At 40.1% G+C, this 25,538-nt stretch overlaps 1 protein-coding gene, 1 long non-coding RNA gene and 1 other non-coding gene across 5 annotated transcripts in view; 2 read left to right on the forward strand and 1 right to left on the reverse strand.

Annotated features, from left to right (window-relative positions):
* Positions 1-9,537, reverse strand: part of LOC121819875 (uncharacterized) — a 42,458-nt gene extending 32,921 nt beyond the window's left edge. For all 3 annotated transcript variants that reach the window (XR_006060254.1, XR_009601064.1, XR_006060255.2), the window contains exon 1: positions 9,310-9,537. This is a non-coding gene — a long non-coding RNA (uncharacterized LOC121819875). The remainder of the gene's footprint in view (positions 1-9,309) is intronic.
* Positions 9,538-9,673: 136 nt separating this feature from the next.
* Positions 9,674-11,828, forward strand: LOC101103238 (C-X-C motif chemokine 6). The gene is made up of 4 exons (XM_027971406.3): positions 9,674-9,853; positions 9,994-10,126; positions 10,254-10,337; positions 10,689-11,828. The coding sequence occupies exons 1-4, from the start codon at positions 9,748-9,750 to the stop codon at positions 10,702-10,704; spliced, it is 339 nt and encodes a 112-aa protein (XP_027827207.2). The 5' UTR covers positions 9,674-9,747; the 3' UTR covers positions 10,705-11,828.
* A 13,638-nt stretch (positions 11,829-25,466) lies between these two features.
* TRNAS-GGA (transfer RNA serine (anticodon GGA)) lies at positions 25,467-25,538 on the forward strand. Its single transcript has one exon. It is a non-coding gene; the product is annotated as a tRNA-Ser (tRNA).

Here is a 25,538-nt window from a genome sequence, read left to right on the forward strand (position 1 = left end):
CAATTGATGAACTTACATTGGTACATCATTATCACTCAGAATTCTTGGTCTACAATAAGATTCACTCTTGGTATTAAATACATTTTATGGTATGGACTAATGCATAATGATAAGTATCCATCCCTACAATATCATACAGAGTATTTTCTCTGCCCTGAAAATCCTCTATGCTATATCTATTTATCCCTACCCAGCCCCTCAACCTCTGTCAACCACTAATCTTTTTACTGTCTCCATAGTTTTGTCTTTTCCAGAATGTAATATTGTTGTTCAGTTGCTAAGTCATCTTTGCAACCCCATGGACTGCAGCATGCCAAGCTTCCCTGTCCATTACCATCTCCCAGAGTTTGTTCAAATCCACATCCATTGAGTTGGTGATGCCATCCAACCATCTCATCTTCTGTCACCCCTGCTCTTTCTGCCCTCAATCTTTCCAAGCATCAGGGTCTTTTCCAATGAGTTGGCTCTTTGTATCAGGTGGCCAAAGTAATGGAGTTTCAGCTTCAGCATCAGTCTTTCCAATGAGCATTCAGGGTTAATTTTCTTTAGGTTTGACTGGTTTGATCTCCTTGCAGTCCAAGGGACTCTCAAGAGTCTTCTCCAGCACCACAATTTGAAAGCATTAGTTCTTCAGCACTCAGCTTTCTTTATGGTCCAGCTCTCATATCCATACATGACTACTGGAAAAACAATGGCTTTGACTATTATGGATCTTTGTTGGCAAAGCGATGTCTCTGATTTTTAATATGCTGTTTAGGTTTGTCATAATTTCCTTCCAAGGAGCAAACGTCTTTTAATTTCATGGCTGCAGTCACCATTCAAAGTGATTTAAAAGCTGCAGAGTCCAAGAAAATAAAATCTGTCACTATTTCCACTTCCCCCATCAATTTGCCATGAAATTCTGTGGAAAATTCTTAGAGATGGGAATACCAGACCATCTTACCTGCCTCCTGCGAACCTGTATGCAAGTCAAGAAGCAACAGTTAGAACCGGACATGGAACAACAGATTGGTTCCAAATTGGGAAAGGAATACATCAAGACTGCATGTTGTCACCTTGCTTATCTAACTTATATGCAGAGTAGATCATGTGAAATGCTGGGCTGGATGAATCACAAGCTGAAATCAAGATTACTGGGAGAAATATCAATCACCTCAGATATGCAGATGACACCATCCTTATGACAAGGCAAAGAGGAATTTAAGAGCTTTTTGATGAAGGTGAAAAAGGAGAGTGAAAAAGTTGGCTTAAAACTCAGCATCCAAAACATGAAGATCTGGCATCCGGTCCCAACACTTCATGGCAAATAAATGGGGAAACAATGGAAGTAGTGACAGACTTTATTTTCTTCGGCTCCAAAATCACTGCCATGAAATTAAAAGATGCTTGTTCTTTGGAAGAACAGCTATGAAAAACCTAAACAACATATTAAAAAGCAGAGACATTGTTAAAAAGCTTTGCCAACATAGGTCCATATAGTCAAAGCTATGGTTTTTCCAGTAGTCATATATAGATGTGAGATCTGGACAATAAAAAAAACTGAGTGCTGAAGAATTGATGCCTTTGAGCTGTGGTGCTAGAGAAGACTCTTGAGAGTTCCTTGGACAGCAAGGAGATCAAACAAGTCAATCCTCAAGGAAATCAACCCCTTGATTTCCTTGGAAGGGATGATGCTGAAGCTAAGCTCCACTACTTCGGCCACCTGATGCAAAGAGCCAACTCATCGGAAAAGACCCTTACGCTGAGAAAGATTGAGGAAAGGAGGAGAAGGGAGTGAAAGAAGATGAGGTGGTTGGATGTTATCACCAACTTAATGGACATGAGTTTGAGCAAATTCTGGGAGATGGTGCAGGACAGGGAAGACTGGTGTGCTTCAGTCCATGGGGTCACAAAGAGTCAGACACGACTGAGCAACTGAACAACAACAATTTGTCATGAAGTGATGGTTTGCCTTCTTCTCCAGTGAGAATATCTTATAGTGAAATATACAGTATGCATGGGTTTTCAGGTTAGCTTCTTTCACGTAATAGGCATTTAGGTTTCCTTATTTTTGTAGGTTGATAGATAATTTCCTTTAAGCACTGAATAATATTCCATTGTCTGTCTATATCATACTTTATCCATTTGCCTATTGAAGGACATCTTGGTTGGTTCCAAGTTTTGACAATCACAAATAAAGCTGCTGTATATACCTGTGTGCAAGTTTTTGTGTAGACAGTTTTTGACTTCTTTAGGTAATGGAGAATGATTGAGAGATTGTAAACAGAGAATATGTTTTGTTTTATAAGAACCTGTCAAACTATCTTCCAAGCTGGTTATGCCATTTTGCATTCCCAAGCCCAATGAGCGGGTGTTCCTGTTACTTAACGTCCTCACCAGCATTTGGTGGTGTCAGTGTCTGGATCTTGATCATTTTAATAGATGTGTAGTGGTATTTCACTCTTGTCTTAATTTGCATTTCCTTGAGGATATACAATATAGAATATCTTTTAATAATATTTAGTATCATATTATTTGCTATCTGTATATCTTCTTTGGTAAAGTTTTTCTAAATATCTTTTTTCCTATTTTTTAATCATGCTATTTGTGTTCTTATTTTTGAGTTTCAAGAATTCTTTGGGTATTTTTGACAATTGTCTTTCATCAAATATGTTTTTCACAAATATTTTCTCCTAGTCCGTGGTCTGACTTTTCATTCTCTTGGTAGTATCTTTTGCAGAAAGAAAGTTTTCATTTTAATGAAGTCCAGATTGTCAATTCTTCCCTTCATTAACTGTACTCCCTCAATCTAAGTTATGATTTTATTTGCAAACCATCATGGAAAGCTAATTGGATATACTTCATATAAAACTTTCAAAACTTTCATTTGTTATTAAAAAATTACTTATGCATAATCATATTGTAAGCAAAACCAGCTTTAGTCTATTTCTAATATCTTAGCCACTATTATTTTTTCTTTTCTATGACATAGTCCTTGGTCATAGCATTTACCAGTTTAGTTCTCAAATTTAAACTAGGGAAAAATAAAAGTTGTTCCCAAGGAACATTCTGTTCCAAAGAAAATTACTTCCATCTGATTTACTAAAACTGAAAAACTTTTTTAAACCAAAATGATTCAAAGCAAAACATTTTATTAATGGTCTCGTCAGTTTACTCTCCAGAGGAAGCCATGCTTTAAAATCCCAACAGGTTAGTAAGCTACTCATAGTCCATAATTAGCCAGAATTTCTAGGATTTTGTGACTTTTGGTTTGGCATTGCAACACCTCTTATGTCACTGGGCTCAATTTCCTAATTCCCAATTCTTATGAAAATAATATTTCAAAAATTCATAAAAGTGGTTATTTATAATAAGGTTTATGGAAAATTTTGTGGTAAACGTCACTATATAGTCCATTCCTCGTTTTCTGTTTTGAATTTTGTTTTGTTGGTGTTGCTACTGTTCATTTTGGTCCCTTTGGCCTGTTATAACAAAGTCCCATAGACTAGGTAGCTCATAAAAAACAGAAATTGCTTACAGCTATGGACATTGGGAAGGTCAGGATCCAGGTCCCAAAAGATTCAGTGTCTGGTGAGATCTTGTTTTCTGGTTCATAGATGGTGCCTTCTCATTGTGTTATCATCACACAATGAAAAGGAGTAAGGAAGTGGTGTGGAGCCTCTCTTATGTGCACACTAAACCCATTCATGATAGATCAGCTCTCCTCACCTTCCAAAGATCTGACCTCCTAATATCATCATATTCAGGATTAGGACCCCATGGGCTGCAGCACGCCAGGCCTCCCTGTCCATCACCAGCTCCTGGAGCTCACTCAAACTCATGTCCATCGAGTCAGTGATACCATCCAACCATCTCATCCTCTGTCAACCCCTTCTCCTCCTGCCTTCAATCTTTCCCAGCATCAGGGTCTTTTCAAATGAGTCAGGTTTTCGCATCAGGTGGCCAAAGTATTACTTGTCAAATGTTGAGTCTTTCACTATTTGTTCAAGTAGTGACAAGGGAGGCCAACAGAGAGTTCTGATTCTCTAGGAAGTACATAAATTACACACATATAAGCACATCACAATTATTCTTATTAAAACAGCAATCAATTTGTTCTAATATATATTAAATAAGAATGAATGATATTGTAAGTTCATGCAGAAGTGGATGTTCTCCTTAAAAATGTTACGAAGATAATGGTGGGCAAAAGCAGTATAGTACATGACCATTATTAACTGCAATCTTAGAAGTCTAACTTCCACAAAGGATCTCTGTAGTATCAAAAAAAAAAAAGGAAGTTATTTAAACTAGATGATCCCTTCTAAGATTTTCTTTTCTTACTGAGCCCAGACCAAATATCTGAAAACTTCCCATTTCTGAGAAGCCCAAAGCTTTTGACAACATTTAACATTTTAATGCTTATCTTTTCTTTATTTTCTGTGTGGTCATCTCTTGTCAAAGAAATTTCTGGCAGGCCAGGATTGCAAGGCTGAACAAAAATAACTAGCTACCCGATATGCCCAGGAGGTGGCAAGGAAAAGCCCACCTACTGTTACTTGGCGCCTTGCTTAGTCTAGACTCAATCAAAATTCAGTACTCATTTACTCCTTTCTCAAGCAGATTTAATTGTAAATGGGTAGCAGGAAAATTATATAATGAACAAAAGTAGGAAAAACATTCTTGACCTACAGTAATTCTGGGGCAACTTTGAAGCCAAGTTAATCCCTAAATGATGCTCCTTTTCCCTTGGTCTGTCAAGCCCAATGTGGAAGGAGACAAACTGCACTGATATTGCCAAGTTAACCCCAAAGTACCTGGCCTTTTCCTTTTCTTTTGTTACTTGCGTGCAAACAAGTAACTCTATTTTCCACTTCAGCTCTTACTGATTGATAAACTGATATCTTAGATGTGCTTAACTTGATAATGATATGTCTACATCTTTTCTTACTGCAGTATATACCATTTCTGAAGGCAATGGCACCCCACTCCAGTACTCTTGCCTGGAAAATCCCATGGACAGAGGAGCCTGGCAGGCTGTAGTCCATGGGGTCGCTAAGAGTCAGACACCACTGAGTGACTTCACGTTCACTTTTTATTTTCATGCATTGGAGAAGGAAATGGCAACCCACTCCACCCACACCAGTGGTCTTGCCTGGAGAATCCCAGGGATGGGTAGCCTGGTGGGCTGCCGTCTATGGGGTTGCACAGAGTCGGACATGACTGAAATAACTTAGCAAAGGTAATATAAAGAATAGGAGACATTAAAAAAAATAGAAACTTAGAAAAATATGTGAAATGGCCTGTCACAAACTAAATGGCCTAGGTCATATACTAAATCATTAAAGACCTCTCTGATTTGTTGGAAGAGATCAATTTAGAATAAAATCCAAATACTGTTAACATTCAACACAGTATAATCTAGTCAGAATCTTCCCTGATCACTTATCTCCAACAATCACTAAGCTACACAAAACATGTATGTTGGTCAATACTTTTGTTGAGTATATTTTTTCTTTTAATATCAAATATCCTGCTCGTTTCTGAATATTCTTTTGAATAGTTCGGAGTCCAAAGACTGAAAATACCATCTGTACAGTCTCTAAGCAGAAACAATTTCCAACATCGAGAAAAGCCAATTCCAAATAGATAAGTTCAAATGATTAATGACAGTAAACCACCCTATTCTTTCCTCATTAACTTTAAGATCTACTTGTAACTTACCACTACAAAATTTAAAAGTTATCAATATTTGCCATCAAATGTTCATAGACTGCTTGCTACTGAACTTGGAACTTACAGGAGGTCATGGGAGAAATATAAAACATCAGGGCTGATTTTAAAGTTTATGGTTAACTTGGGAGAGACAAGAGAAAAATTATGGAATAATTAATAATTAACTCTGTCTCAGGAGATAGGTTTATAAGTACATTAATTGTTCAAAGATCAAAAGTGGAAGGAATACATTTCCATTGGCTTTGTCATATAAACTTTCTCTGAGAAGCTAAGACTTTGAACTGGTCATGAAGAAAGAAAAGGACTTAGAAAGCAGGCAGCAGTTTTTGACTGGTTAGCCTGAAAGCCTCTTGGATGTTTGACATCATTGTGACCTCAGGAGTAGATAAACTGTGGATTTCAACAGCTTAAAATGTGATTATTGGGCAATAAAGTAAAGAGGTTAACCAGATGTGGAGAGCCACAGGGTGTTTGCCAGTACTATGAAGAAAGTGCTTGGTAATCTGGAAACTATTAAAATTTTCGTGAGATGGGTTCTCTAGTGCTTGACTTCCAATCTTAAATTTTCTATTTCTTAACTCTCTGGCCTTTCTATCCCAAGTTGAAAAATGATAAGAAAATATTTCTTACCTGCCTCTGAGAAGCAATATGAGGCTCAAAAGATCATGAATGTGTTTTGAGGGCTGCAAACCATTAAGAATGATTTAATTCCTCTCACATACCTCTGTGGTGTTAGGACTAAAGGTTGGTCTTGACCAGCAGTCAACCTTTCAGGCTATCAGGATGTCATTTTGTGGATTGTTTTGTTATACCTTGAGAGAAAAGTAACTCAGTGTCTTTCTCTACTACCTGCACGTGGGTGCAGGCAGGCCAAAATGGCTTCCCTTTAGATTCACAATAAAGAAGCAATTACTTTTTGAAGAGCTCTGCCTCCTGTGGTACTGGATGTCATTGTCAACTGCAGGGAGTCTTCAGACCAGCCACATTCCCATCTGCCTTTGCACAAGGTCTACATCAGGAATGCCTAGACAGGAGCCAGAATGGGCAATGCGCCTGAATGATTTCAGTGAGAACTTAGGTTAAGTTACCTGCTGCTTCTTGGCAACCCAACAGCCAATTTCTAGTGAGGACTTCCTATTACCTACTTTCTAGCTATAGAAATATTTATTTTTGCCTTATACTCTGAAAGCAATTCAAGGTAAGTTGATTCAGGGTGCAAACCAGGTGAAGCATACAATCTGTAAGAGTGTTCAGAGGAAATGGAAATTATATCTCATGACCCTTCTATGATCTTACCATTTGATGCCAAAACAAATTCATATGTTCCTTTATACTTAAAACAGCTTATTTGGATCTGAAACACACACACACACATAAGTACATTTTTTAACCTATTTGAGTCATTAAACAATTTCCTCCCACAAAATCTTATACTGTCTGTGTTCCCCCTCCCCCCCCCCGTGGTTAAGTTGCATTTAATTATCCAAGATTTTTAATTACATTTTTGAAGTTTTATCTGATCCACATCAGTACAGTCTGATGGCATCACAGACTCGATGGACATGAGTTTGAGTGAACTCCAGGAGTTGGTGATGGACAGGGAGGCTTGGCGTGCTGCAGTTCATGGGGTCGCAAAGAGTCGGACGCAAATGAATGACTGAACTGAACTGAATGTCTAAAAGGGCTTCCCTGGTAGCTCAGATGGTAAAGAAACTGCCTACAATGCAGGAGACCAGATTCAATCCCTGAGTGGGGAAGATCCCCTGGAGAAGGGAATGACAACCCACTGCAGATTCTTGCCTGGAGAATTTCATGGACAGAGGAGCCTGGCAGACTTCAATCCATGGGGTGGCAAGGAATCGGAAAAAACAGGGACTAACACACACACACAATGTCTAAAAAGGCAATATAATAAGTCTGAAGCTATTTTCCCAGATCACCACTCCCTAGAAGGACGAAGGATTGCATTAGTTGAGTCAGGTATAATGCTGATGGGATCAGGAAGCTACACAGGATAGAGAAGATCTCATTTAATTTCCCACAAAATGAGGTCAAACTTCTCAGCCCTCCTTAACTATGGAATTTCCTACGTTTTCTTCCAGACTAAAAGTTCTAAAAGTCTATGACACCTCCTCCCTGCTCACCAATGGAAGTGATAGCCTACCAAGGAAGATGTGTGGAGGTGTGAAGAAAATTTTCCAGGGTCACGGGAGACAAGGAAAAGAATTTTGTTCCATGACTGGTTTCTGATTGTCATCATGCTCCCTGATTGCCTTGGCTTGCCAACTGTGAGGACACAAGTCTTGAGAACAATCCAGAATAGGATCTAGTGAGATTTCCATGAAAGGAAGTCTACACGCCATTCCAATATTGTTGCCATGCCTGCTATGAAACTGAACATGTGAAAGACCCAGCCATTAAAACTTCAGAGTTCTATGGACTTCCCTGGCAGTTTAGTGGTTAAGACCACACTATCAGTGCAGGGGATATGAGTTCAATCCCTGGTCAGGGAACTAAGATCCCACATGCCACATGGTGCAGCCAAAAACGAAAACAAGCAAAAAAGCTAACTGCTTCCACAGAGGAGATAAAAAGCTACCTCGCCCACAGCTTCAGGGAGCAGCTGTAGGCTCACTGGGACTAGAGCAGGATTGTGGAAACAGGCTTGGTCACACCACTGATTATGAAGCTGGATGGTTCCAGAAGCCTGTGTGTGTGAGTCATCCTCCCATCTCATGAAGTTAGCTGAGTGAAGTGAGTGGGTGCCATCTCACTGCCAAACTGATTCAGATCCCTAGAACCAAACTTCCAGATGAGCCCCTTAAACTCATCAGACTCCAGGGCTTCTCCAAACTGGGTCAATTACACATCTGGTTAGGTCTGGAGCCATACCAAGAGGATGGTCTCTGGGGCACTGCTGTAATCTGCACTCATCCCACCCCCAACCAAGACCACAGAGTCTTCCAATTCCACAGTGTACTGAACTGCTGAAAGCAAGGCATTTTTTCCCAGGGCAATTTGGTGGGTGATTTTTTGGATGATTTTTGTTAAACCACCTTGACATGCATGTTTGCAAAACTATGTATAAAATTCCCAGAAAGTGGACTTGCTTTTGCAGCCTATTCCTTCCACTGACTTCAAGTAGGAGTACAGATACTTTCATCATCTTATCTTGGCTTCTAACTGCTGGCTGAAGTCCAGAGAATTACAAACTAATCTGAGGAAGCTAGAATGGTTTGCCGGCAAGCAGGAGTGAAAGGTTTTTCAGTTTGGTGTAGTTTGAGACACAGCTTACATTAACTGAATAGTAATAATTATTACAGTTATAATAATAATTAGAAAAGGGTTCAGAAAATTTTCTAAAATCTAACCTGTCAGCTAAACTTCCCTGCAGGTTCAGTGGTTAAGACTCCATGCTGCCAAAGCAGGCTTGCGGTTGGATCCCTGATGCGGAACAAAGATACCGCATGTCCGCCCCACCACCCCCGCCCCCTCGCCCTGGGCAGAGCCAAATTAATTTTAAAAAAGAAAAAAGAAAGAAAAACAAAACAAAAACAACCCCTCTCCCCCTAAAGAACACTTCCAGTGGCTTACTTTGTGCCTTTCTGTTTAGATGAAGATGAGGGGCATCTCTGAAAAGACACCTGTCATCCTGGAGAAACTGGCTTTCGCTAGCCCGGGCTGGCCCGGGTGGACAAAATCTCCGCAGGATTGCTTCTTACTTCCAGCGAAAGCAGCATCCACTCCAGCCACCGCTGGGCGACCTAACAGATCCACCGCGGGCTGCTCCTCCCAACCACCCTCCTCAAACCCCGCTCCTCCAGCCCCCACTCCACCCGGCCCCCTCTCCCCGCCCCCCTTAGTTCAGGGAATTTCCCAAGCATCCTAAAGGTTGAGTTTCCTGCCTGGAGGAAGGGGCCAGGGCATATAAAAGGTATGCTGAAGACCCGAGGCAGTCACAAGCGCTCTGGAGCTTCGAATCCCGCGCCTTCTCCCTCCTTCGGAACCCTCCGCAGTCCTCTCTTCGCCACTATGAGACTGCTATCCAGCCGCGCCGCCCGCCTCTCCGGCCCCTCGGGCTCCCTGTGCGCGCTGCTCGCGCTGCTGCTGCTGACGCCGCCCGTGCCCCTCGCCAGCGGTGAGAGCGCGAGACCAGCCGAGCGCACCCGGCGGGTGGAGCGGAGCGGCGTCCCGGGCGTGGGGAAGTGTCCCAGGCGGGCGGACCGGGAAAGAGCTCTCCCAGCAACCTGCCCTATAACGGTGTCTCTCCTACCCCAGCTGGTCCTGTCGCGGCCGTTGTGAGAGAGCTGCGTTGTGTGTGTTTAACCACCACCCCGGGAATTCATCCCAAAATGGTCAGTGATCTGCAGGTGACCGCCGCGGGACCGCAGTGCTCCAAGGTGGAAGTGGTGTAAGTCCTAGTGCGCGGCGCTGTCCACCGTGACCTTTGCAAGAAGGAAGGTTTTCCCCCACCCCACCATCCCGCCTTAGTCTTCAGCCCCCACGTTCATGGGGGCATCTTCGTTTTCTCTCTGCAGAGCCACCTTGAAGAATGGAAGGGAAGTCTGTCTGGACCCAGAAGCTCCTTTGATCAAGAAGATCGTCCAGAAAATATTGGACAGGTATCTGTCACTTTGCTCTTTCTGGTTTCTTAATCTATCTTGGAGTGTGGATTTGTCAAAGTCCTTACCCTATGTCTGAGATTTGGCGACCACATTCCAGACCATGTTTAAAATAAAAAGGATGTTCCGGAGAAGGGAAAGTTATTCTCCAAAGTCCTGGGAAAACTCTTATCATGAATCTCAACATGAATTGCCTAAGAGGTTACACAGAACTCACTACTGAGATGTATTTTGTTTGTTAAGGACTCTACCGTCTGCTTTTTATTGATCCTAAACCCTGGTTTGAAAACAAGTTGGGGTAGACAGATGTGTGGAAATTTGGTTAAATTGATATAATTCTTTTTTCAACAGTGGAAAGAACAATTAAAAGAAAGGACCGTGCATTGGAAGAATTGCCCAGTTCTTCAGCAGAATTTTCTGGGGACCTCTGGACCCACTGAAGACAAGAAGCAAGAGCTCATTTTCTCCAATGAGTTAGGTTTCTGTATGAATTCCCCACTATGAAAGAGACAAAGGAAGAGGGAATCTATGCTTGTTCTTGCAGCTTTCTGCTCAGTTTATGTCCTGTTTAGCATAGTATTTTCTGCTCCTTATTTGCTGTTATTTTAACTGCTATGCTATTGAATTCTTTAAGAGTTGACTAAATTGTGAATCAAGGAATCACTGATTGTTAATCCTTTCAAGGTGACTACTGTTGTTTCTAGAATGTAGTTCTTATACTGCCATGGGAAAAGCTGTGTGAGAGTGAATGGAATTTGACTGGAATGCTGTATATGGAGATATATTGTTATCCTCACTCTCTTATGAAATAGGAACTACTTTAGTATTGTTTTTTGGGGAATATATTAGAGAATTTTCTTACTCTTGACCCTGGGAAGATATTTAAGTTATACTGCATTAGAAATCTGAGTGTTTTACAGTTATCTGTGTAGAATATATTTCCTTATTTAGAATTTCTAAATATATGAGTTCTATAAGGACTAATATATTCTTGTTCTATAAATTTAGACATTTGATGTCTTCCTAGTATGGCATAATGTCATGACTTACTCATTAAACCTTTGATTTTATGTGGTATTTATTAGCTATTTTATTAGAAGTATTATATTTCTAGCCACTAAGTATGTATTTTGGATTAATAAAGAAGCTAGGAACTAGGTAAATTCCTTATTTCTAGTTTTTATAGAAATACATCCCTTTAGCTTTTTAAGAGTAAAGGTAATCTTAACAATGATCCATACTTTGAAAGTTCTGAAAACGTATTCAAGGTCTTTGAATATAAACTCATTATGTAGTTTAAAAAAAATGCACAGCCTTGCTAAAATTTGCAGACACATGTACTGTATCTTTTTAAGTATTCGACCATTTTGTTACAAAGAATTACATATGCATCACAATTACTATGTTAAAATTGTACTTTTTAAATGTATCTCAATGGTTTATAGTGCTTCTTTTGTCCTTTGGAAAAAAATAAAAGATTTATAAAATTTATTCAAGTTCATAGTTTATTGTACTGTTACAACAATGCCATTCCTCCTTAATTCTACTTTGCACATGTGCTTGCTAAGGCACTTCAGTCATGTTTGACTTTTTGAGGCCCTTTGGACTATAGCCTGCCAGGCTCCTCTGTCCATGGGGTTTTCCAGGCAAGAATATTGCAGTAGGTTGCCATGCCCTCCTCCAGGGATTATCCCAACCCAGGGATCAAACCTGCATCTCCTGTGTTTCCTGCCTTGCAGGTGGATTCTTTACCTGCTAAGTTACTGGGGAGGCCCCCAGTTCCACATTACCAAATTGTAAAAATTAACCATGCTCTTCTCTGACTAGCAGACAGGACCCTCATTTCCCAATGTCCTTGTGTTAGTTCAGCCTATCTCCAGGCTCACTTCCCTGCCAGTTCCTTCATAGCACCAACAACCTTTGGGCTCTTTAGAAAACACAAATATGTAAGACTTCCTTACCTTAAATCCTTTACTGATTCCCTATTTCCTAAACATGAAATACAAGTTGCAAAGCATGACAAACCAGGTTCTGTCTTATGACTCCTGATTACTACTTCAGAGTCATTTTTCAGTAGCATAATTGCAGTCAAGAATTTAGTTTCCCTACTGGGCATGTTCCTTCCAGGTCTATGCCTTTGGTAGGACCTCTCCCTGGAAAGGCCTTCATCTTTTTCTATCTTTAGAAGGAAGCTTATTCACCCTTCAAAGTTCTATTCAAACAATACTTCCTTCATGAAGTTTTCCTTGGCACTACCAGCAGAATTTATGGTTTCCATTTTGATGTTCCCATAGTGTCTTCTAAGTATTTGAATTCACGGGAATAGCCAATATTACATTGCTTTTAGTTGCATAAAAGGATTTTTACCCTACTCTACTAGAGTTCTCCCAGAGCATCTGCCACATTTCATTCATCTCTGTATCTTCAATACCTGATACAGATTGACTTAATTAAATAAGTTATCTTGGAACTCAGATTGTAGATAGTATCCTAAAATCAATCACCTGGCTCATTGTAAGTGCTGAATAAATTGTAATTCCTTTACCCTTTTTCCTGTCTTGTCTACAAATAATCCAACGAGAGCTTTGGTAAGTATAGTCCCTTCAACCTATAACACAGAACCCTCACTCTCACCTGACTAACTCCCATCCTTCTTCCAAAGGCAGTTTACCTGTCACGGCCTCTCTGACCCTTCTCTCCCACTTAGATTAAAGCCCCTTTTATATCCTGTCATATGACTGTTCTTTTTCTTCATAATATTTTGTCACCAACATGACTGTAGAGCCTATGGAGACTATACACATGTGGTCATTTATTTAGTGTCTATTCCAACTTCACTGTAAACTTTATAAGAGGAAGACTATATTTATCATATTCGCTTCTGTTCTTAAGACAGTGACTAACGCATAGTAACACGTAGGGCTTAAACAGGTTAGTGACCTAAGCAAATCCCACTGTCTCGCTGGTATTGAAATAGCACTTTAACATAAATAGCTCATTCTGAAGAAAAGCAAGAAAACAAAAGAGAGCAACTAATCCAATTAGTATACATACGCACAAACTCCAATTGGATTAATATGTTATATATGCTTACATTAATATGTTATATATGCCAAAGCTTTTGACTGTGTGGATCACAATCAACTGTGGAAAATTCTGAAAGAGCTGGGAATACCAGACCACCTGACCTGCCTCTTGAGAAACCTATATGCAGGTCAGGAAGCAACAGTTAGAACTGGACATGGAACAACAGACTGGTTCCAAATAGGAAAAGGAGTATGCAAAGGCTGTATATTGCCATCCTGCTTATTTAACTTCTATGCAGAATACATCATGAGAAACACTGGGCTGGATGAAGCACAAGCTGGAATCAAGATTGCTGGGAGAAATATCAATAACCTCAGATATGCAGATGACAGCACCCTTATGGCAGAAAGTGAAGAGGAACTCAAAAGCCTCTTGATGAAAGTGAAAGAGGAGAGTGAAAAAGTTGGCTTAAAGCTCAACATTCAAAAAATGAAGATCATGGCATCTGGTCCCACCACTTCATGGCAAATAGATGGGGAAACAGTGGAAACAGTGTCAGACTTTATTTTTGGGGGGCTCCAAAATCACTGCAGATGGTGATTGCAGCCATGAAATTAAAAGACGCTTACTCCTTGGAAGAAAAGTTCTGACCAACCTAGACAGTGTTTTGAAAAGCAGAGACATTACTTTGCCAACAAAGGTCCTTCTAGTCAAGGCTATGGTTTTCCAGTGGTCATGTATGGATGTGAGAGTTGTACTGTGAAGAAAGCTGGGCACTGAAGAATTGATGCTTTTGAACTGTGGTGTTGGAGAAGTCTCTTGAGAGTCCCTTGGACTGCAAGGAGATCCAACCAGTCAATCCTAAAGGAGATCAGTCCTGGATGTTCATTGGAGGGACTGATGCTGAAGCTGAAACACCAATACTTTGGCCACCTCATGCAAAGAGTTGACTCATTGGAAAAGGCCCTGATGCTGGGAAGGATTATGGTCAGGAGGAGAAGGGATGAAATGGCTGGATGGCATCACCGACCCGATAGACATGAGTCTGGGTAAACTTCAGGAGTTGGTGATGGACAAGGAGGCCTGGTGTACTGCAATTCATGAGGTTGCAAAGAGTCGGACACAACTGAGAGACTGAACTGAACTGAACTGAACTGATGCTTATATTAACATGTATGTATGTTTAATAGTGTATACTAATATATTATTAATATGCCTGTATTTCACCTAAGTAATTCTATATCTTTCCATCTCTCTAGTCTTTCCCATTCTGTTGCTTTCCTCTATTTCTTTGCATTGATCGCTGAAGAACTCTTTCTTATCTCTTCTTGCTATTCTTTGGAACTCTGCATTCAGATGCTTATATCTTTCCTTTTCTCCTTTGCTTTTTGCCTCTCTCCTTTTCACAGCTATTTGTAAGGCCTCCCCAGACAGCCATTTTGCTTTTTTGCATTTCTTTTCCATGGGGATGGTCTTGATCCCTGTCTCCTGTACAATGTCACGAACCTCTGTCCATAGTTCATCAGGCACTCTATCTATCAGATCTAGGCCCTTAAATCTATTTCTCACTTCCACTGTATAATCATAAGGGATTTGATTTAGGTCCTACCTGAATGGTCTAGTGGTTTTCCGTACTTTCTTCAATTTCAGTCTGAATTTGGCGATAAGGAGTTCATGATCTGAGCCACAGTCAGCTCCTGGTCTTGGTTTTGTTGACTGTATAGAGCTTCTCCATCTTTGGCTGCAAAGAATATAATCAATCTGATTTTGATGTTGACCATCTGGTGATGTCCATGTGTAGAGTCTTCTCTTGTGTTGTTGGAAGAGCGTGTTTGCTATGACCAGTGCGTTTTCTTGGCAAAACTCTATTAGTCTTTGCCCTGCTTCATTCCGCATTCCAAGGCCAAATTTGCCTGTTACTCCACGTGTTTCTTGACTTCCTACTTTTGCATTCCAGTCCCCCTATAGTGAAAAGGACATCTTTTTGGGTGTTAGTTCTAAAAGGTCTTGTAGGTCTTCATAAAACCGTTCAACTTCAGCTTCTTCGGCATTACTGGTTGGGGCATAGACTTGGATAACTGTGATATTGAATGGTTTGCCTTGGAGACGAACAGAGATTATTCTGTCGTTTTTGAGATTGCATCCAAGTACTGCATTTCGGACTCTTTTGTTGCCCATGATGGCTACTCCATTTCTTCTGAGGGATTCCTGCCTGCGGTAGTAGATATAATGGTCATCTGAGTTAAATTCACCCATTCCAGTCCATTTTAGTTCGCTGATTCCTAGAATGTCGACATTCACCCTTGCCATCTCTTGTTTGACCACTTCCAATTTGCCTTGATTCATGGACCTGACATTCCAGGTTCCTGTGCAATATTGCTCTTTACAGCATCAGATCTTGCTTCTATCACCAGTCACATGCACAACTGGGTATTGTTTTTGTTTTGGCTCCACCCCTCCATTCTTTCTGGAGTTACTTCTCCACTGATCTTCAGTAGCATATTGGGCACCTAATGACCTGGGGAGTTCCTCTTTCGGTATCCTATCATTTTGCCTTTCCATGCTGTTCATGGGGTTCTCAAGGCAAGAATACTGAAGTGGCTTGCCACTTCCTTCTCCAGGGGACCACGTTCTGTCAGACCTCTCCACCATGACCCGCCCGTCTTGGGTTGCCCCGCAGGCATGGCTTGGTTTCATTTAGTTAGACAAGGCTGTGGTCCTAGTGTGATTAGATTGACTAGTTTTCTGTGAGTATGATTTCAGTGTGTCTGCCCTCTAATGCCCTCTTGCAACACCTACCCATCTTACTTGGGTTTCTCTTACCTTGGGCGTGGGGTATCTCTTCACGGCTGCTCCAGCAAAGCACAGCCGCTGCTCCTTACCTTGGATGAGGGGTATCTCCTTACTGCTGCCGTTCCTGACCTTCAGCGATCAATGCAAAGAAATCAAGGAAAACAATAGAATGGGAAAGACTAGAGATCTGTTCAAGAAAATTAGAGATACCAAGGGAACATTTCAATCAAAGATGGGCTTGATAAAGGACAGAAATGGTATGGACCTAACAGAAGCAGAAGATATTAAGAAGAGGTGGCAAGAATACACAGAAGAACTGTACAAAAAAGATCTTCACGACCCAGATAATCATGATGATGTGATCACTAATCTAGAGCCAGACATCCTGGAATGTGAAGTCAAGTGGGCCTTAGGAAGCATCACTATGAACAAAGCTAGTGGAGGTGATAGAATTCCAGTTGAGCTATTTCAAATCCTGAAAGATGATGCTATGAAAGTGCTGCACTCAATATGCCAACAAATTTGGAAAACTCAGCAGTGGCCACAGGACTGGAAAAGGTCAGTTTTCATTCCAGTCCCAAAGAAAGGCAATGCCAAAGAATGCTCAAACTACTGCACAGTTGCACTCATCTCACATGGTAGTAAAGTAATGCTCAAAATTCTCCAAGCCAGACTTCAGCAATACATGAACCGTGAACTCCCTGACGTTCAAGCTGGTTTTAGAAAAGGCAGAGGAACCAGAGATCAAATTGCCAACATCCGCTGAAAAAAAGCATAGAAAAAGCAAAAGAGTTCCAGAAAAACATCTATTTCTGCTTTATTGACTATGCCAAAGCCTTTGACTGTGTGGATCACAACAAACTGTGGAAAATTCTGAAAGAGATGGGAATACAGACCACCTGACCTGCCTCTTGAGAAATCTGTATGCAGGTCAGGAAGCAACAGTTAGAACTGGACATGGAACAACAGACTGGTTCCAAACAGGAAAAGGTGTACGTCAAGGCTGTATATTGACACCCTGCTTATTTAACTTATATGCAGAGTACATCATGAGAAGCGCTGGACTGGAAGAAACACAAGGTGGAATCAATATTGAAATATTGAAATATCAATAACCTCAGATATGCAGATGACACCACCCTTATGGCAGAAAGTGAAGAGGAGCTAAAAGCCTCTTGATGAAAGTGAAAGAGGAGAGTGAAAAAGTTGGCTTAAAGCTCAACATTCAGAAAATGAAGATCATGGCATCTGGTCCCATCACTTCATGACAAATAGATGGGAAAACAGTGACAATAGTGGCTGACTTTATTTTTGGGGGCTCCAAAATCACTGCAGATGGTGATTGCAGCCATGAAATTAAAAGACGCTTACTCCTTGGAAGGAAAGTTATGACCAATCTAGATAGCATATTGAAAAGCAGAGACATTACTTTGCCAACAAAGGTCCTTCTAGTCAAGGCTATGGTTTTCCAGTGGTCATGTATGGATGTGAGAGTTGGACTGTGAAGAAGGCTGAGTGCCGAAGAATTGATGCTTTTGAACTGTGGTGTTGGAGAAGACTCTTGAGAGTCCCTTTGACTGCAAGGAGATCCAACCAGTCCATCCTAAAGGAGATCAGTCCTGGATGTTCATTGGAGGGACTGATGCTGAAGCTGAAACACCAATACTTTGGCCACCTCATGCAAAGAGTTGACTCATTGGAAAAGACCCTGATGCTGGGAGGGATTAGGGTCAGGAGGAGAAGGGGATGACAGAGGATGAGATGGCTGGATGGCATCACCGACTCGATAGACATGAGTCTGGGTAAACTTCAGGAGTTGGTGATGGACAAGGAGGCCTGGTGTGCTGCAATTCATGGGGTTGCAAAGAGTCTGACACAACTGAGCGACTGAACTGAACTGAACTGATGCTTATATTAACATGTATGTATGTTTAATAGTGTATACTAATATATTATTAATATACCCATATTTCACCTAAGTAATTCTATATCTTTCCATCTCTCCATATATATAAAATATCAATTAGGTTAACAGATCTTGTATGATTACATATCAATATATCTATATAATAGAGTGTATGTAAGAGACAAGCAGAGATAGAAAGACATGGTAACACCTAGAGCAGATTCAAAGAGATGAGTTTGCTGACAATTTTTTTCAGCAATATTAAAAAGCACAAGATACCTCAAATTAAAAAAAATTAAACTTTTGTAGTATTGTATTGCTCTCTCAAATAGCATTTTTCCTTTGAATCCATGATTTATATCATTATCCTAAGGAAACACTAAAAACTCACACCAAGTCACTATAAAAGTTTGAATTATAAATTTCAGTGTTTTAAACAATCCCTCATTTATTATATCAGCTCCAAAATACTCATTAGGTGCTTGATCATGGCCAATTAAAGTGTATTAAATTCCTTTTGAATGGATAAAACACAAGCTATGTGAAGAAATAAACATTACTAATTACTTCTTTATCATAATTCAAGATCTGTTTTCCCCAGCAGCAAGATTTAAAAGTTTAGTTTGCTTATAGATCATAGACTAAGACCTCATTGCAATATTCTTCAAGCTGTATTTGTTATGGGCTTGCCATAACTGGCCGTTCTACAAATAAAATTGATCACAGTATATTACCAAAGTATAATCTACACAAGAACCTCAGTGACAGCTACTGCTCATCAACCCTGCTGCTACTTTTGATCCTGCCACCAGCAGAAATCAAAAACAAAGACAATCAAAGACACTAGCAAAATCAAAAATAACATATGCACATGCTAAGTCGCTTAGTCGTGTTGACCCTTTGTGAGCCCATGGACCCTCCAGGTTCCTCTGTCCATTGGATTCTCCAGGCAAGAATACTGGAACACATACAGGGGAAATTAATCTAATATATGTCTTCTAAGGATATACCTTATATTTCCCTCCAAGTCTCTACATACTATGTTCACTCTGTTATCCCTCTGAAATTCACTGTCATATATGAAATCACTGGGAATTGAACAAATGCTCAGCTAAAATATATTGTATGTTACTCCCCCAATCCAGACAGTTTTCAGTGTACAATCGATGCTGCTCATTCTACCAGATTTTCTTGTTTGCCTCTGGGTGTGTCACATTCGCATAATCCTTCAATTCCTGAAGATATGACAAGGTCTATGATAAACTATGACTAGTGGTTTAGTTTTTCTATCATAGTTTTAATTCCTGCATAAGGAAAAGAGTTATTGTGGTTAATTCTCATGTTGTTCATAACTTCTAACTCTTTCCTGGATGTTACAAACTGAGAAATTTACCAGGCAGCAGAAGCATCTGGGGATTTCAACTTGCCTCACTGACTAAGTCACGGAAGACAAGGAGCATGCATGTGATTCTGATTTTGACTGATGGTCCTTAGTGGCTTTTAGTCAGAAAAAATTAATAATATATTCCTGAAAAGGATTGCTCATACTTCAGATATGTAGAGTGAAATAATGACACAGAGAAATGGAGTTTAGTTTCAAAACTTTGCTTCTACAAAGCCTATAGATTCCAATTTCCTGAATATTGAGAAATTGGGAAAACATCCCCCACCCTCTGAAAAATCCATTTTCTTAATGGATGTGTTTCCACTACCACATAAATGTATGATGACTATTTCTGACCCACTTCTCAGATTTGACAAAGAGAAAAACAGTTGAAAAAGAAAAAAGAAAAAAAGAAAAACAGTTGATTTGATTCACTCCCAGTAAGAGAGACCAGCGATATTTCTTTGTAGTCTGTGATGAAGAGCAAAGTCAAAACAATTGTATCTCAAGTCTAGTTTGTATTTTTAGCTATCTGACTTTGGCAATTTATTTAACCTCTGCATCCCTCAGTCTTCTCATCTGTAAAATCAGTACAATAATATCTATCTCTCAGGCAATGAAGACTAACCTGGAACAAAGTCATTTTTTGATAAATGTTAGTTCCTTTCTTGAGTGTCCTAATTCAAATTCCTCTTTAAATGAGAAAACTGAAAGCTCAATTTTAAAATTTTTTTCATATTTATTGCTATCCTTTCTACCTGTGTGTGAATGATTAATTTTTAGTGCTTCTAAGAAATCTTTTCTTTTTCCACCAGTCTTTCTCAGAAAGCCTCTGAAAACAATGCTACATATTTTCTGTCAATGATGTGACGACATTTAAAAAATGTATGATGTATTTCCCTTCTATAAACATTCATCCATATTGAATGTTTATCCATGTTTATCATTGATAAATCAATGAAACATCAGTATTGACATTTATTGATAATCTTGTTTCATACCAGACCTTGTATGGGATCCTTATGATACTAGGATTACAAAGATGAGAAGCTCTCAACCTTAGTTAAGGTCCTTTGGCAGCAAAGATACTGTTTTCTCTGACAAAGCTTCTCTTGAAAGTTGAAGGAAAAGGAACTAGATTTTTTTTTAGGAACTAGATTTTTTTTTTAAGAGAAAAATAGCATCTTAGGTGACATTGCCTAGAATCAAACTCTGAGAGGAGATCTCCCTGTGGGAAATGTATTTAGAACTGCTCTAAAAAGCAACGTCTCTTAGGAAGTAAGGAAGCAGCAGTGGGTAGATGGAGAACTGCTGCTGTAACAGAAGATTCAGGGGGAGCTTATGAGAAGCTCTGGAGCTGGGATGGCCTTGTAGAGTTATTCTGAACTGTGGCAGGCAGACAGACCTCTGAATCCCCCCACTGGCCAGCCATTTGATGTGGGCTACCTGCGGTGAGTGGGCATAGTTTTGGGCAAGACAGTGTCCTCAAGTGGTGACCTGAACCCAGAGAGGATGTTTGTTCTGTGCTATCTGGGGCCACCACAGATACGGAAAAAAGCCATGGTGCGCCATTCAGAGGATCCTGAAAAGGCATGCTGGACGTTCTTCATGAGGAAGGAGCAGGAGGAGGAGGAGAAAGGAGAGGCAATGGGAAGGGGAGGAGAGTGGAAGGCTCTTGTCCTTTTTCTTTGTGTGTTTTTTTTTTTTTTTTGGCTGTACTGGGTCTTCACTGAGGTGCACTAGCTACTCTTGTTGAAGCACATGGACTCAGTAATTCCAGCATGTGGGCTTAGTTATCCCTTGGCATGTGGGATCTTAGCTTCCCCATCAGGAATTGAACTCGAGTTCCCTGCGTTGGAACATGGATTCCTAACCACTGCACCACCAAAGAAGTCGCAGTCTTGTCTTTTATTTCTTTCTCTCTCCTTCCTCTCCCTTTCCTACTCTTCTCTTCCCTCACTTCTCTCCCCTGCTCCCTTCCTTCCTTCCTCCTTCATTTATTCCTGAGAAATATCATGATACTACCTATAGAAGGAGGAACAGGAGGACCCAGGTGCTGAAGCAGAAATCTCAGTCAGTCGCCAGGACAAACCACCTCCCAAGTGAATGAGGCCATTTTGGACTTTTCAGCCCTTCCGGTTGCTCTCTGACCACCCCCACTCAAGTGTACTCAGGCAAGATGAAAGCAAAAGTACTTCTTGTTATTGTTCAGTCACTAAATCATGTCAGACTCTGGATCCCAGGGACTGAAGCATTCCAGGTTTTGCTGTCCTCCACTAATCTCCTGGAGGTTGCTCAAGTTCATGTCCATTGAGTTGGTGCAGGGTGCACGCATGCTCCATCGTGTCAGGCTCCGCAATCCTATGGACTGTACCTTGCCAGACTCCTCTGTCCATTGGATTTTTCAGGTGAAAATACTGGATTGGGTTGCCATTTCTTCCTCCAGGGTATCTTCCCAACCAAGGGATTGAATCTGCATCTCTGTGTCTCCTACACTGAGCAGGCAGAGTCTTTACCAACTGCACCACCTGGGAAGCCATTGGGTTAGTGATGCTATCTGACCATCTTATCCTCTGCCACCCTCTTCTTCTTCTGTCTTTCCCTCTTCCACAGTCTTTCCCCGCAGCAGGCTCTTTTCCAATGAGTCAGCTCTTCAGCCTCTCATTAGCACACAGAATTATCAGAAATGACAGACTTGTAAGCCACTAAGTTTGGGAATGGCTTGTTATGCAGTGAAAGGGAGTTGAAAAATGATCATCATGTATCTAATGTTCAACAAATGGCAGCAATCAACATCATTAAAAATCTACATGCCTGCAGAAGTTTGCAATGTTCTTGTGTAATAGCACCCAGGAAGATATTCCGCCTCCCACTTCTTCACCTTCCCCTCTCCCTCCACTCCTACCCCATGCCTCACCACCCCTGGGTAGGAAATTGCCTCAATTAAATTAGTGCCAGAGTATTTGAAGTCAAGGCTTCCCTGGCAGTTCAGTGGTAAAAAACAAAACAAAACAAAACAAAACAGTCCACCTGCCAGTGCAGGAGATGTGGCTTTGATTCCTGGGCTAGGAAGATTCCCCTGGAGAAGGAAATGGCAACCCACTTTAGTATACTTGCCTAGAAAATCCCATGGACAGAGGAGCCTGTTGAGCTATAGTCCATGCAGTTGCAGAAGAGTCGGACACAACTTAGTTGACTAAGACAACAACATTTGAGGTCTGGATCACTTTTGTCCACTTAAAGTTATACAGAAAACGTATTAGATTTCAGCACTTAGAGGAAATATTTTGTTGGCTAGTATTTCAACTTATTGATTAAGTGCTTTAACAGACTGACTCTCCATTTTCTCATTTCTTAAGATCTACTGTATCAATTGTTTTATTACTAATTTGTAGGTGATAGCTTATTCCCTTCATACTTGGGAGATGTCAGTGTAAAACAGTCTACATAAAGCAGAAATAACATACGTCTTAATTTTAAAGACTAATGTTCCTCCAGTGTCTTTAGATATTTTCTTTTTAAAATAGCTAACAGATAAGTTCTGTTTTGAGTCTTAGAAACCTTGCTAATTTCCTGAATGACACCGCTATTTATAATACAATGGCTTAAAGGAAAAAGAGATAAAGTAAGTTACCACACACACACACACAAACAGGGTGACAAAGTAAGTTTCATAAAAAGCTGTCAAATTATTTTTAAACACAAGAACCTGTGACACTAATTTTCTAGCATTCTTTTAAGTTGTAACTTTGTATAAGCTAATTTCTTCTGCTTAAATAACTTATTTAAAATATTTTTTTACCCATTTCTGTACAGTCCACTTATTAGTGTCAGTATTGTTTCTCCTCATGGAAATTAAAAAAGTTATGCACACAATAGTAAGAACAGTTAGCAATAGTAGCAGTAGCAGTGTATAGTAGCAGTAGTAAATTAGTATTTATATCCCATTGCTTTGCACAAATATTTGAGGTCTCATTTTTTGTCTGGCACATAACAGATACTTAATATTTATTGAATAAATGAAAACTAGCTGAAAGCATTTTACCTCAAATGCTGACTAATAGGCTTGTGAAATTTTAGTGACTCAAGAAATATGTTCATCCTGCCTCACAAACCTTGCTGACAATGTGTCTTTTGTGACAAAATACACTTGTTGATCAAGACAACGAGCTGACGATCCTCTGCTACATGCTACCTCTTTCCTGGTATCAACTAACTCAAGTAGCATTGTTAGCTCAGAAGACATTCCATACAGTTTCCCCCAAAGGATTAGGAACTTGTGACTAATCGAAGCGAACAAGGAGGGAAATGTGGTTAGTATTCGTAAGAGGAAAAGAAGTAGAGAAAATGAAGTTGCTCAGTTGTGTCTGACTCTGCGACCCCAGCAGGCTCCTCCGTCCATTGGATTCTCCAGGCAAGAATACTGGAGTGGGTTGCCATTTCCTTCTCTAGGGGATCTTCCCGACTCAGGAATCAAATCCAGGTCTCCCTTAACTGCAGGCAGATGCTTTACACTGTGAGCCACCGGGGAAGCACAAAAACTAAAAAGAAGAGTAAACAGCATGTGTTGTGGAAGGAAGAGATGAGAAGGACAGAAAAAGAAAGACTATGAATAATGCCAAAACCTTTTATGTCTTACTCTGGAAATGGTTTTGAACTTACATTTGAATACAGATAGATCTGATTTGTGAGTCAGTGCAGGCGCATTGGCATGCACGTCTCTTGACTGCTCTATAGAAATACATTGTTAAGAAATTCATTGAAAACATACTTCCTTGCTAGCGCTTTAACAATTTAGATGAGATAATGAATCCTCTTAGAGGCAATATAGTCTGTATTCGGTTGCTTTGCGTCTTATTTTTAATTCACAGTATTTGTGAATATTGCAACATTTTAATCACAATAATGGGGAAAGGTCATACAGTCATCACTCAGGAAGAACTAGAAGGAAATTTATTCCCCTGGTCCTATTTCCTGTTGAAATTCTCTCTGTAATTCACTTCACATGGTCCCTCTTAGAAGAATACTTATTTTCAGTTTAAGATTTTCCTTGAGTTTACCTGCTAGACTATGAATTTGGGGGTTGGAAGAGGGGGGAAATCATGTTAATTTAATATGTTCTACTGTTAGACTGCAAGTTATAAGAAGAAAACTATTAGGGTGGAGAAAAATAAGGAATACATTGTAAAGCAGGAATTAAGAACTTAATAGACATAGTTAGGAACTGATAAACAGGAAAAAATGGCTTAAAATTTTTTTTTAAGTTGGAAAAATTATTTACACAATCATTCTTATGATAAAAGGTAATTTTATACACTTAACATTTTAAGAGTTTCTTCTAGAATTTTGAAGGTATAAATAAATAAGCAGAAAGGAAAATAGGAAGCTTGAATATTGTATCAGATTTCTACAAAGCTGTAAGAGGAAGATGACCTGTGTCTGGGGGCCCATCCTTTCTTCCAAATCACTTTTTTATACCACTTGCACTTTGGGTTCATGTGAAGTCTAGTTTGAGAACTGTGACTGATTAGAAAAGAAAGAGAAACTTTCCTTTAATGAGAATAGCTGATTTATTCACTAACACTATTTAGCTATGACCTACTGTACATTGCATTATCCTACACACTACAGGATACACGAGGCATTCAAAGAAATCTTCCACATGCCTCTGCATTCAAAAGTGGACAGAGAAGGGTCTGTCAGTGCTCACGAGTCACAGACATTCAGATTATGTAATTATTGTTCTACTTGTGCGTTTTAGTTAATACTGCTGTGAATTAAAAAATAAGTAAGCCCTAATGCCCAAAGTATATTAAAAGCAGAGGTAGTAAAATAACCCCTTAACTGATTCCCTTTCCTTAATTTTTAGGAAGGGCTGTGTTTTCTGGGAGTGAAAGTGAAAGTCATTCAGTCATGTCTGACTCTTTGTGACCCCATGGACTATACAGTCCATGGAATTCTCCAGGTCAGAATACTGAAGTGGGTAGCCATTCCCTTCTCCAGGGGATCTTCCCAACCCTCCCTGGTGGCTCAGAGGTTAAAGCATCTGCCTGGAACGCGGGAGACCCAGGTTCGATCCCTGGGTTGGGAA

This window comes from Ovis aries, chromosome 6 (assembly GCF_016772045.2).
Source record: "Ovis aries strain OAR_USU_Benz2616 breed Rambouillet chromosome 6, ARS-UI_Ramb_v3.0, whole genome shotgun sequence".
NCBI lineage: Eukaryota > Metazoa > Chordata > Mammalia > Artiodactyla > Bovidae > Ovis > Ovis aries.

Bases quoted from the DNA above. Each gene is read 5' to 3' on its own strand.
- LOC101103238 (XM_027971406.3), top strand. From the start codon at position 9,748: ATGAGACTGCTATCCAGCCGCGCCGCCCGCCTCTCCGGCCCCTCGGGC. The intron at 9,854-9,993 runs GTGAGAGCGCGA...CTCCTACCCCAG, and splicing joins GCCCGTGCCCCTCGCCAGCG to CTGGTCCTGTCGCGGCCGTT. The intron at 10,127-10,253 runs GTAAGTCCTAGT...TTCTCTCTGCAG, and splicing joins TGCTCCAAGGTGGAAGTGGT to AGCCACCTTGAAGAATGGAA.